At 37.1% G+C, this 14,253-nt stretch overlaps 1 protein-coding gene across 2 annotated transcripts in view; it reads right to left on the bottom strand.

The window, feature by feature from the left end:
* Nucleotides 1-1,235: 1,235 nt before the first annotated feature.
* The window catches only part of LOC142607522 (acetolactate synthase small subunit 2, chloroplastic), a 35,468-nt gene continuing 22,450 nt past the window's right edge, over nt 1,236-14,253 (bottom strand). For both annotated transcript variants that reach the window (XM_075779060.1, XM_075779061.1), the window contains 2 exons: nt 7,733-7,798; nt 1,236-1,643 (listed from right to left, as the gene is read on the bottom strand). In XM_075779060.1, the coding sequence (XP_075635175.1) occupies nt 1,560-1,643; nt 7,733-7,798 (150 nt within the window). In that variant the 3' untranslated portion in view covers nt 1,236-1,559. The remainder of the gene's footprint in view (nt 1,644-7,732; nt 7,799-14,253) is intronic.

Below are 14,253 nucleotides of genomic sequence, written 5' to 3'. Positions count from 1 at the left end.
ATTTTTTTATTAGATTTGATTATATTATCAAAAAATATATTTTTTAAAATTTATATATAATTTTTTTTATTAAGCCGTGCATCGAACAACATAATACTAGTTATGCAGGAAAGCATGAGGTCCTGCCAAGTGACGCTCTAATTTTGCGTTTAGTCTCTTTTTTACCTCTTTCATTAAGCTTTTTTTACTATTACGCAAAAGTTCACAATAATTTATTTTACTATTATCTCATTAATATCTTATTAATTGTCTATGTTTACACCACACATTTTTGTATTCATGTCTTTTAGTATACCTACCGTTTTAATACTTTAAAAAAAAACAAAATAATAATAATTAAGGATTAATAGTAATAACTAACCACATAAGGCCCTGTAGAGAAATAGAGAGATGGTTAGAGAGTTAGGCATACTTTTATTTTATGGTATAAAATATGAAACACAACACAAATTAATTGATTTTTATGGTCCTGTTACTCTTGCATTTATCTTTGGTTTTATGATTTTTTTTTTTTCAAATTAATCTTACCTTGAAAAGGCTACAAATATGCAGTGAAACTATTAAATTAATTTTTAATATCTCAAAATGTATATGTTTCTTTACTCTAATTTAGTTTACTTTTTCTTTATAATATATGTAAAACATTATCCAAAACCGTCATATATAAAATATCACAATATTATCTGTGCAACGCACAAACAACTTACTAGTTGTTAGTATTAGGCCAAATAAATACGCCAAATAAATGCACAAAGCAGCACTCCCACTAGCTCAAAGACGGATTTTAGCATTACTTCGGGCTGTGAAATACCAAAATCAGCAATATTTAACATTGGAATGCATTCTTTGAGGTCGGATCAATGTGTGCACATGCCTTAACTTCCATAAGAGGAACCACAGAGTGTGCCGTTGTTTTGATACAACTGTTTGTTTGAGGGAGATTCAATTATTGACCATTGACCTCTCACACCACGACTACTGCCACAGTATCTTTATCTAATCAGCTACATGCAACATCTCTCACATTGTGTGAATCCCATAAGTGGGTGGAGCTCACAGCGAGAGAAAATGCAAATGTCTTAGAAAGCACTTGCGTTTTCTGAATGGAATCTACAAACAAATCAATGCCCGAATGGAACAAACAGCAAAAAGAAATTAATTCAGGTCAGTTGCCTTAAGCCTAAATTTGTATAACATAATAATATGGCTACCAAGGGAAAGGTTGAAGACCTCAATGATAAAAAGACACACATTAAGAAATAAATAAATAAAAATAGGTCTTTGAGGCAAAAGAACATCTACTCATTTCATTCATATCACAATACATATGTTTAGTTTCGTAAAACACCCGTGAAATATTAAGTTACAACAAGCACCATATTTATCTGTTGATTGCTCTCCAAAGATACCTAAACACTGGAGAAGCCAAATTCGCATCTTTTCCTTTACTTGCTGATAATAATTAAAAGGCCAGCAAGAAAAGAGTAATCCATTTAAAGGCAACAGGAGAAAAACTTGCTTACGATGCTTCACCATTATATAACTCAGTAACTCAAGCATTACAATGGAAGAGGATAGCCACGGAGGTATGTGGAATCTACACCAGACTCTCGCGCCAATGCCACCCTCCCTGTCCGTGCCACCTTCAAGAAAGAGGAAATTAACTTGTGACTAAAGAGAGAGAGAGGGAAATTAAATATAAAAACATAGGCATAATTGTTTTGACATTTAGTTATCCTTTTTTTTTCCCACTTTTATCTACAATATATATTGTATACCATTTTTTTCTTTCCTTATTTACATGCTCCTTCATTACTCGTATTAATTATCTTTTCTTTCACTTATTTAGCTACTCTTTTATTACTCCAACTTTCATCACTTTGTACTTTTTTTCCTCAAATAACTCAATCTCTCATTTATTATCTTTCCATTTGACATTTGGTTCTCCCCTTTTTTTTTTCTTTTTCCCTTTTATTAGCATCTTCATTACTTTACATTCTTATTTTTATTACTTCCTTTTATTTTAATCTGCAAATCCTTCAGTCAAAGGCCTTGTGGCTGAATTGGCTCCTCCCCATGTACAAAGTGCTTGGAGGTCTAGGGAAAAAAAGTTCGAACTGCGAGATTAGCAACATGTTGTAATTATTTCTCAAATAAAAAAATCTGCAAATCCTTCAAACTCTTCTTTATTCTTTTTGATCCCTAAATGTCTCCATCAGAAACACCAAGAAGTGCCAACTAGTTGAGCTACAAGGATCTTGGCAAAAAAAAAAAAAAAACTTTTATTTAGCCATAGTCTTTTATTATTTCATGTTTTTTTTTCTCCACCAATTCCTCAATCTGTTCTTTAGTTTCTTCTCAAACTGGTTTTATTGCTCTTTTGGGATTCTTCATTTTAGCTGTACTTGGGCCATTGCAAATGGGACAAGGGTTGCCTTCGTTATAATAATTGAAAAAGGAATAGAATTGCTATTGCAAGATATTTACATTCTAAAGATTTTGTTCTTAATTTCTTATGTATACACTTAAATTTATAAAAAATCATAATATTAATAATAAATTTCTTTATTAAAAAAAAAAACCTTCTCCATACACATCTAAATAATTAATTAAAACTTTCTTGCCCACAACTAGTTCAACTAAATCATAGTTAGAAATATGCAGAATAGAATATGTATAGTACCAAATGTACGCATTTAAAAATATGGCATAAAAAACATAAATGAAAAAAATAAATATAAACATATCTACATGTGCAAAATACGAAATAAAAAAAATGACTATAGATGCTAACTTATTTCTTTGATTTTATTCCAATTTAATAGCATACTTTTGTATCTTAATATAATTTTATAAGATGTTATAAAATAAAATAAAAACAGATTAATGAAAACAATTAATATATTTAGCTTCTTTTCCCATATTTAGTTGTATGAGAGCAAATGATCCGAAGACATTCAAAGGCCCATAGGCCCTGCCTGAGGATGACCAAAGGCCCACACATGAGTCAACCCAAGTCTGACACATGGCCTAAGACCAAAGAGGAAAGATGTCAAGACCACTCAAAACCGGACTAAAACTTGGAGTAAGAGGTCCGAGGAAAGGAAGCCAACTGGCCCGTTGTCCAAGGAGCCCAAGGCGCAAATGCACCTCGGGAGTACCTTACGTAGCCCCCTGCACTAGAAAGTAAAGCATTGTGGAAGACACCAGAGTCATGCGAGCAACGGAATAAGGAAATATCTGGGAAGGTGGCTATCAACTCCACATTTAATACACTGCACCAACGGAATTGGCCGCATGTATGAGGAAAAGACACCTAAACAGTGGCTCCACAACTCACAACTCTCTCTACCACCTCCAAGAGGGTCCTGATGGGAAAAGCATTCAATTTATTCTCTAAGACGTACAAATGGAGGGCTGAGATGCAATAGAAAGGACTATATAAGGAAAGGAACCCTCTAGAAGAGGGGGATGAGAATATTTTACAAAGAAAGGAAAGAGAGAGAAATAAAGACCCTATTGTAAAAATATCAGTTTTGATTGTTAATGAACAACCTCTCCTTGGACCTACCCGAGGAACAGTTTACACTGAATTTGTATCTCTTGCGATTATATTAACTGTGTCAATCCAGTTATTCTCAAGCCTGTAATTACTTAGCATTGCAATTGACTCGAAAAACCCATCCTCTTAGAAATTTATTGTGTTGGACTTAACTGGGTTCCACTGTTCTAAGTGAACTTGGGCCACTTTTCTAGTCCTTACAAGTTGTGTTTTCAAGTAAAATATATAATAAGTTATTGAAAACGATGATATTTTCATATATTAATTCATTCACTTACTTAGCCAAAAGTATATGTATCAAAATAACAAAAAGTATTTATGGTCTCATATTATTATCATTTAAAATGATTTAATCTTTTGTTTAGTTTATATGTAATATAAATATACATATTATATATGGCAATAAGATCTAATAACTCAAATTATAGAAAAAACATGACAGATAAAAGAATTCAAAATTATAATAAAAATGTGAAAATGTGATGTTTATATAGTTAGCAAAACCTGATATTATTTTTTGTAATTTCATGGACACTGTCGTATATAACCTTTACAAAATAAACATTAATAACATCCATAAAAGAATAAAAGTTAAGTCAAGTGGATACATTTCATTATAGAAATTGTGTATGTTTTCAGAGTATTTATGTAGAATTATAGTACGTATAATATATGGTATAGTTCATAGATTTCACCAACTATAAACTAAAGTTACATCCCTTAAAATTTGCCATTAATTTTTAGTAGAATTGTGGTGTGCTTTTGTGTTAGAATCCATTTCCCTCTCCCTTGTGTGTGTGTGTGTGTTCGTTTGTCAAAAAAAAACAGTCAAAGAACATTTTGACCAACTTCTAATTGGCTGATTTACATTTTAAATTGCAAATGAGAATTAGAATGTCTGTAATCATAGTTACTAAACCCAGACTGACGCTAACCTTAGTCAATTACCTGGAACAGAGGTCTAAGTATTTTTTATTTTTTTTTGATAAGTAAGAATTATATATATACGAAAGGCTACTCTATGCATAAAAAGCACAGAGCAAACCCAAAAATTACAAAAATTACAAAAGAAAAAGGAAAAAAGAGAAAAGACATAAAAGAGAACCATGCAACAGATTAATTACAAAAGAGAAGAGAGCTAAGAAAAAAAGGGAGAGAATCACTACTTGTGATACCCAAGCCCGAGACCAATCAAATAGAGTTTCACTAAAAGAAGCAAGCATCTGATCACCCAAAACTATCCAAATCCTCAAAAGCCTGTTGATTATATTCCTTCCAATGACACCACAGTAGGCACAACTGAACTATATTCCAGATCTAGGACAAATGCTTTCCTAACCAATTCCACCAGCCAAAAAGCAAATCTAGAATTGATCTAGGTATGACCCACGACAATCCAAAATTCATAAAAACAAAGCTCCACAACCGATGAGCAATCTCACAATGAAGAAGTAAGTGGTCCACTGTCTCCCCACAGCAACGACACACAATGCACCAATCCACAAAATCCAAGCCCCTCAATCTCAAGTTATCACCCACTGGGATCTTATTCCACACTACAGACCAAACGAAAAAAGAAACGGGCAGAGGGACCTTAACTCTCTATATACCTTTCCAAGAAAAGACAACTAAGGGAGAATCTCACAACTTGTTATAATATGACCAGACAACGAAGGTAGAATCTCACGACTTGTTATAATACGACCAGAGGACCAGCTCTCAACAACCCCAAAACAAGATTGGAGAAAGAAAGGCTAACCATTCGCGCCAAAGGGATGAGGTTAGACAACCATTGAACAGTCAAAACCGACCCTCCATTCATCGACTTGAAGCCAAAAGCGCAAATTCCATTGCAAATGACACTCTCTACCAACTTCTAAGGCTTCGCAAGACAATCTGTTCTAGTGAATCTATATTTATCAAAAACACCGAAGGACTCTTTCCATCCTTCTCGGCATCACTACGAACTTTTCAAGGCTTAGCAGGACAGCACACCACTGGTGCCAGCAACACAACACTCGTTGAAGACAACGAAAGGCTCTCTCCAGCCTTCTCAGCCTCACCACAGGCCTCTTGAGATGTCACGGAGCATCGCATCACCTATACTAGCGAAACAATGCTCATCAGAGGCACCAAGAGACTCTCTCTAGCCTTCTCGGCCTCAACCCAAGCCTTCTAAGGCATCATGAGACAGCGCGCCACCTGTGCCACAAAAAAATACTCGTCGGAGGCATCAAAGGGATCTCTCCTGCCTTCTCGACACTAAGGGCAAAGGAACATGGCCCTATGGAGTCTTTGGAGCATTCACTTGGCTCAAAAGTGCTTAGGCTTGTGGGACTTGGCCCTAAACTAGAACTACTAAATGTCTGTTGGGCTATCGACTTGTTAGGGCCCAAACCCAACTTACACTTACCATGTTTTGAAGAGGCCTATGCTCCCCACTTAAAGTTTTTTACTCCACCTTTAGGCTTCGTTTGGGAGTTTATAAGCTATGATGCACCAACACGGACACGGAGATTCGGCAATTTTTGAAAACTAAGGACACAACACGGCATGGACACCGCAATTAAATAATTAATTAAATTTTATATTTAGACATATTTTTTAATATTTTTAGACATAAAATACGTTTATGTCTAGAATTTAAATTATGTAAGAACTACAAACAAGTAAATTAACACCCAAAGTGGTCCAATAATACACAAAATGTTTAGAGTACAAACCAAAAGTAATATATATATATATATATATATATATATATATATATATATATATATACTGTATAACACAATACCAGTGAGAGTGGGAATAAAAATAACTAATAAAAAAAACGCGCTATAAGTAACGCAGTAACAGTGAGGTAAGGTTGGCCAAAGCACATCTGAAAAAACAAAACAAAAACAAAAACAAAAACAAAAATAAAAACAAAAAACAATGAGAAGAGATTGGACCTTTCGCCTGTCTAACCTGTCCACGCCGAGAGAGAGAGAGAGAGAGAGATTAGAAGGCACGGCGTCGACGGCGACTGTCTATGGAGCTCGCCTATTGGCCCGATCTAGCACCGGCGAGGGACAGAGGGCAGCGGGACAGAGGCTAGAGGGAGGGTTGATCTGTGATTTTCTTTTTTTTTCTTTTTTTCTTTTTCACTGCTAGCGCATCCACCGTGTCAGCGCCGTGTCGGAGAAGTGAGAGAAGAAGAAAAAAAAAAAAAAAAAAGACACCGGAGTCCAGCGAGTCATGCCAGTATCCGTGTCGGACACCGACACATCGCCAAAAATGGCGTGTCAGTGCAACCTAGTTTATAAGAGAATGAAAATGAATAATTATAAAGGAATGGAAATGAAAAGAAAAGAATGTATTTAAGTAAAGGAAATGAACGGAAAAAATGAAATGGAATTAAGTGACCTTGTTTGGATGTTTTAAAATGAAGGAATGGAAATGAATTGAATGTAAGTAATCTTGTTTGGAAGTAACATAGAGGCAAAGGAATAGAATCATTTTATAACAATATAACTATTAGACCCTTATTTTAAATTAAAAAGCCAGATATATAGTGGTATTTTGAGAGTTTTAGTAAAAAATTCATTAAATCTAATTTCATTCCCTTCGATTCCTCCCAATTTTTTGGGGGAATAAAAATTTGAGTTTTTAAGAGAATAAAGAGAAATGAGTATTCCTTCTTACCAATTTCATTCCCTCCCACTTAAATTCTCGAATAAAGGAATGAATTTTCCATTCCCTCCATATAGTTTAAGCAGATGAGCCGACCAAACCCAACAAATCCAGTGGATTTTTTGTGAACCATTGAACTCGAGTAGGTTTTGTTAAACTGTTTGATTTTCATTGATTCTAAATTTCATATCTACCTAATTTTTCAAACCTTTTTCCATAACAAATTTATGCCAGATATTTCAACCTGTTTAATACATTTTTTATGGAATCTTACAAAATCCCTAATAAGACATAGTCTGCACAAGAAAATTCGACTTGGGTAACATAATTTTAACCAATCATATCAGCAATATGTGAAATGTCTAAGCAAGTTACTCAAAACAAAGACTTCCAATTAATTTCATATGGCAACTCCAAGTTTCGGCTCTTCAACAAAAAAGCAGGAAATCCATATGCAAAATAACAAATTTAGCTATAAGAACCATGAGTCAAGAATACCTCACAAATTCCATATGGCTCTAGTAACCTCTGTAGTGCAACCATCTTGTTTAAATCACCTGTAAGCTGGAGCACATACAACGGCTTAGTGTTAGTAAGACAGTAAGAAAAGAGAAAAGGGGAACTAGTAAAGACAGACAGCCAGCACGAGCTATCCAGAACATGTGACTGAATGTGTAGCTCCTGGAAATCAGGTAAAAAAACTACACATTTTGATAACTGCTACAATTTTGCATTTCTTTCATCAAACCTCATCAACTGTCAGTGTTCACATGATGTATTATACAAATAGACATAAGTCTCTAATTTTATTATTGACTTAAAATTTATAATAAATTAATTAATAAATAAATAAAGAAGAAAGAAAGAAAGAAGATGAATGTGTGTAGCCAGGGTTGTAGAAGATGTTGAGGTGTTGTTCAATTTCAGCAGATTGATGAGTTTGACCAGAGGTGCTTCTCATGCTGATCTTTGTTCCCCAATATTATAAGGTTCATTGCTCCAAGACCATTTCACTCGATGATGGTGGAATCATAACATAATTAAAGAAAGGATATTCTCTTTGGAAGCCTAAGGCTAAGACAAAGCCCAAGAATAAGTGTCAAGGGTATTTTAGTAATTATACAATTCCTAGGTATGGGCCATAGTTATAGGCCATAGGTTTTATTAGTGAGTTTTATTTTATTATGGGTCTTTATGCATGGGCTTTGGTTTAATAGTCCTTGTACTATTAGGAATCAAGTAAGAGTATATATATAAGGTGCTCAATGTATTCAAAAAATAGAATGAGTTGATTAATAAAATTGAGAGTTATGAGCAATAGGCACGTTGGCCTTTGTTGTTTCTTTCTCTCTCTTTTTTATTTTATTTTCTCTTCTTTCTTTCTTTCTTTCTTGGGTTACTGTTCACACAGCCCTTAATCAGCCCTGTCTTCACTCTAATTCTTCTTCTTTCCTACCCTAAACCCACTACAACTAAACGTAGACAAATCCCTAATTTGTCCAACATTAATTTGGTATCAGAGCGAAAAATCCTACCGCAAGTTCTTTGTGAAAATCTTCTTCAGCTAACTGCTTGACAGAATTCATTAAAAATAAAATAAATTATGGTGACTAACGCAGAATTAGAGTCTCAATTCAAGGCTTTTTCTCAAGATTACGAAGGCACAAAGATGACTTTGAATCTGTTATGTGAGAAGGTGAATTCCATTGAGACAAAATTGGAAGACATATCCGCCATAAGAGGTGAATTCAATAAGCTGTCTGCAATCATTCTTAGCAAATTTTCTACTGAAACTACCTTTGATCAAGACCCCAAGTTACCCAAATAAGGTCCAAGTACAGCCCCTGTATTCCCCTCAAATTCAAGGCCTTTTTCTTCCACAAGTTCCTTTGTTCCAAGCACTAGTCAGGTGCCCCCACAGAAAACACAACCCAATATTGCTTTTCCTCTTCAAGGTGCTGGTTATATGGAAGGGAATCAGCCTTACCATCCATCATCGGTCCATTCTTATGGGGAGCCTCGATTAACGGATGCAGATAGAGGTGTTAAACTAGAAGTTAGTGATTTTTATGGGGAGGGCAATCCAGAGGTGTTCTTTGATTAGTTACATAGTATTGAAAGCTTTTTCAGATGGTATAGCTTAAGTGATGAGCGAAAACTCTTTTTTGCAGAAGCTAAACTCAAAAGGGACAGCTAGAATATGATGGGAAAAGTATCAACAAACTCAGTATAATGCCATTCAATCTTGGGAAGACATGCGAAGTGCTATGACTCGTTACTTTATACCACCTAATTACAGGCAGCGAGCCCACTTACAATTTACACAATTGGTCCAAGGAAGTTGTTCAGTTGAAGAGTATACCAACAAATTCTATAGCTTGGCTATGAGATCGGGATTCCCATGGGATGAAGATGTGATGATTTCTAAGTATCGCCAAGGTTTGAATCCTAATATTTGTTCGGGTTTGGCTGCAAGTAGGCTTTATACCATGGCAGATGCAATTCAAATTGCATACCAAATGGAAGAGGAGACTAAAACGAAGGCCTTAATGAGAGCTCCAATGGCAAGCAACATTAGAGGTGAGAGAACAATTGTGGATGTTAATTTGGAGAAGTCAATAAAGTCTCAAGGTAATTCTTACCAACCAAACAAGAATATTAGTTCTAATACTTCTACACTACAAGGGAGTAATTCAAATTCTAGAGCAAAGTGCTTTAATCATGGAGGTTTTGGCCATATGTCTTTTCAATGTCCTTCAAAACTAGTTGCTATGCTTGAAAAGGATAGTCCTAGTCTGGAGGCAATCAAGGGATCCAAGCTACTCAAAATTCAAGAAGAGATTTGTGAACCTCTCAATGCTAACTTGAAAGAGAATGTTGAAGACCCAAATCTAGCTGATGTGGGTATGCTGAACATTGAAAACTTAGATCTTAATGATGAGGGTATGCTAGGCATCATTCATCCACTTCTTACAGCATTTTTAACCAAGATGCTCAAGTGAATGAAGACTGCTATCATAGGGAAAAGGTTTTTCAAACTCGAGTTAATTGCAAGAAATAAGTATGTTCTTTGGTAATTGACACTGGGAGTTGTATTGATGCAATATCTAAGGATGCAGTGCAGAAATTGGGATTAAAAGTAGAGCCACTCCTGAATCCTTATTATGTTGCATGGGTCACAAACACAAAGTTAAAGGTTGGGAAGTAGTGCCTAGTGTCACAAGGTCAATTTTTCTTTTAAATTTTCTGCCTGTAATAGCACTAAGCCCCTGATTTAGTCTCAGCCAACACACCACACACACTGCAGGAACACTCAGAACAAAATTATCAAGGGAATTCACACACACACACCGCACACTCAATATTTATAGGGTACCAACCCCAACCTTTATTACTCAATATCAAGTACAAAAGAAGCCTGGAGAATACACACGAAATTCTCTAAGCCAAAATTACACACTCTGCTATTGACAGCCCCAACAGCCTAGAATAAATGCAAAGAAATAACTGTCATGGCAATTACTGCCAAGTAACTGCCCCCTTGTCCAGGACTTGCTGCCACATGTGGTCTAACTTAGGACACTTTCAACTAATGATGTCTTGGCCTGCTCTCCACGTTTCTGGCCCCTACTCAACAAGTCTGATCATCAGGAAAGCTAGGAACTGCTAGTAACTGCCGTTGCACACTCTGCACATGCCAGCCCATGTCTCAACACATCATGGAGCTCTGCCCATGCTCCAGTAGCCCACACACACCTGTTCCAGCACGTTTTAGAAGGCTTGGCCACTGCCAAAGCCCTTCTCATCAGCATCACAGCCCACACAGCATGCCCATATGCAGCACATCAAGTAATTGTCATCAGCCCACTCACACAAGTCCATGCATTCTGCCAGCACCAACCAGCCCAATGTCTTGCACAGCATATCATCATCACAGCAGTCCAACACTGCCTTGCACTCAAGCCACCAAGCCCACACACAAAGCAACCATCAGCCAAGCCACCAATGCCATGCACCATCACATAGGATCAGTACCACCTACTGCTACCCAACATCAAAATCTGTCTCTGCCCACCATGGCCCTCCTTTGCCATGGCCTTGGGGCATCATGTGAAGCAAGGTGCCTCCACATGCTGCCCCTCATCATGCTCATCATTCTAAATCCAGTAGGGAGAACAAGATTTTCCTCCTCAAAGAGCAGTTAGGAACTTCACTAGATAGGCATGAGGAGCCATTGGTCTGTTAAGAAAACATAGAGCCAAGTGACTGCCCTAATATTGCCCAAGCACTCCAATTCCTCATGCCATCATAGTCAGCAACTAGAGCTCCTAACACCTAGTCACCTTTGAAATTGGCAAGTTTAAGGAGACTGATATGTGTGATGTGCTGCCCCTTAAGCCTTGTCACATAATTTTGGGTCAGCCATGGATACGGGATCGCATGCCAATACTTATTCTTTTGTTGAAGGCAGCAAGAAGTACACTCGCATGTGCAAGAGACATGCAAATTTGAAGTTAAAGAAGAGTTCCTTATTCGGAAAATTGTGCCTTCTGATGGCATTCTTGTTCTCCTAACTCGACGGAGCCGAGTTATTTTCAGAGGGGGAGAATTGATAGTGGAATCATAACATGGTTAAAGAAATGATATTCTCTTTGGAAGGCTAAGGCTAAGGCTAAGGCTAAGGCAAAGCCCAAGAATAAGTGTCCATATTAGTTAATTAAGTTTTTATATTTTATTAGGTTATTCTTGAGTCAAGGGTATTTTAGTAATTTTACAATTGTTAGGTACAGGGCATAGTTATAGGCCATAGGTTTTATTAATGAGTCCTATTTAATTATGGGTCATTATGCAGGGGTTTTGGTTTAATTTATTAGGGTTAAATAGTAGTCTTTGTACTATTAGGAATACTAATACTACTAGTACAAGTAAGAGTCTTTATATATATAGGATGCTCAATGTATTCAAAAAATAGAATGAGTTGATTAATAAAATTGAGTGTTTTGAGCAATAGGCACGTTGGCTTTTGTTGTTTCTTTCTCTTTCTCTCTTCTTTATTTTCTCTTCTTTCTTTTTAGGGTTACTGTTCACACAGCGCCTAAACAGCCTTAACTTCTCTCTAATTCTTCTTCTTTCCTACCCTAAGCCCACCACAACTAAACGTAGACAACCCTAATTTGTCCTACATCACTTGACATTAGGAAAATGTGATTGGTGGTGAGATAAAGTACTGAGAACAATAGACAATGACATTATTTATACAGATTAGCCCATAATAGAAAACACACATAATGAACTTTCAAGCTTTTGTAAGAGCATTATTGCATGGTTAGTGAGACTTTGCAAGCTATCTCTTTCTTGAGCTATTTGAAAAACAAAAGCAATTCATCTTTGGACTAGTTTTATTTTTGGTTCAACTTCTAATGGAAATCCCCAAGAGGCCTGGCTACCTCGGATTAATCATAAACAAGGCTTGGCTAACTTGAATTAGCCATAGATTGTTTGCTTGCTAAATTGTTTTTTCTTCTTGTTCGTTTCTCAGGCCAGCATTTTGTGGTTGCTTTTCACACTTCCGGTTGGTTTCTTGTTTTTCCATTATGGGTGGTTCAACGTTTTTATCCATTGAATCCAAAACTTTTGAGTTTTCAATTGAGGAAGGGGGTCTTTCTTCATGCTACGGATTGTTGAGAGGGGTCGAAATTCGCTGCGTTCTGTTTTAATGGGAAGAGAGAGTGCTCGTAGATTTTTGTTTCACATGGAGGAATTGCTTTCTAAGCAATCTTCTTATCACTTTGCGAGAACTATAAGAGGGGGAGAAAGTCCTCATTCTACAAATGGGTTCCAATGCCCATGGCACGTTCCTATTACTTTCTGAACTTCTGCGTGGTCGACGAAGGGGCAATATTGTGATACCCAAGGGGAGAATGGGGAGTGGATGGAGTGGTTTTGGTCTGCACATGAGGAGGACATTATAACCAACCTCCCTTGCTGGGCAGGGCCAACCGCATAGACAATCAAAGCCAATTGTGGTGGCTGCCGGACGTAACAATCACGGCGGCGTTATTAAAGGAAAGGAGAAAGTTATGGTATTTCAAAATTCAAAAATATATGCTTCTAGTTCTTCTCACCGTGATCAATGCGAATTGTATTCAGAGAAGGCAAAGGCACAGATTGGGGCTGAACTTATGTCTAATATTAATGGGAAAATCAAAACTGATTTGTTGACCTTAGACTTATTCCTACGTGTAGAACGTGGAAATAGTGGGCAGCAGACTATTGTATCATCAGAGGTTAGAGAAGTGGACCCTAAAGTACTGAACAATAGGCCCAACTACAAGACCAGGACAAAGCCAGCTTAAATGGGATGGATAACACCCTTAAAGGAAAGGGGAATAACATCCGGGTTCCCAAGCCCAATACGTGGGCTCTACCTACAGCCAATGCTAAACCCAAACCGCAGCCCAAGCCCATCAATCACTCACAATCACAGCCCAAGCAACCGCTGCCCCTAACTCAGCCCATTACCCACCCCAAAGACACATCACCTCTTACCCACCCCAAAAACACGTTGTCTCCAACTCAGTCACCCACAGAAGAAATTCCAAAGACCACAATCGCCTCAGTCACGATTCCAATGGACCACCCAAACCAAGACAAACACACACCCAACAACGGCAAACCTGTTCATGTCTCGGTGGGCCCCGGTATTGCAATCCTAGAGCATGAAGGTCCACAAAGTGCTATCACAGTGGACCACGAGCTCCCAATATCGGCAGAGAAGGTGGGTTCGCAAATTGATTTGGGTGAGAGACCTCTATCGGGCTTTTTGTCTAAGGATATGGTACTGGGTCAACTTGACGGTGGCCACAATGGGTCTCGCCCTTCAATCAAGGAATTTGTTAGGGATTTGGAAAGCACCTGGGGTAATTCTACTAACTAGGTTCTAGAGCTACGCGATGGGAAGCAAATTGTAATCCCTCTCTCTTTACCACTATCCTGGGAGCATCTCGGATTTCTCAGAT

The sequence above is a fragment of the Castanea sativa genome, chromosome 8, assembly GCF_040712315.1.
Source record: "Castanea sativa cultivar Marrone di Chiusa Pesio chromosome 8, ASM4071231v1".
NCBI classification, from domain to species: domain Eukaryota; kingdom Viridiplantae; phylum Streptophyta; class Magnoliopsida; order Fagales; family Fagaceae; genus Castanea; species Castanea sativa.
The sequence above is the reverse complement of the archived record's forward strand: the minus strand, read 5'-3'. Positions and strand labels throughout refer to the sequence as shown.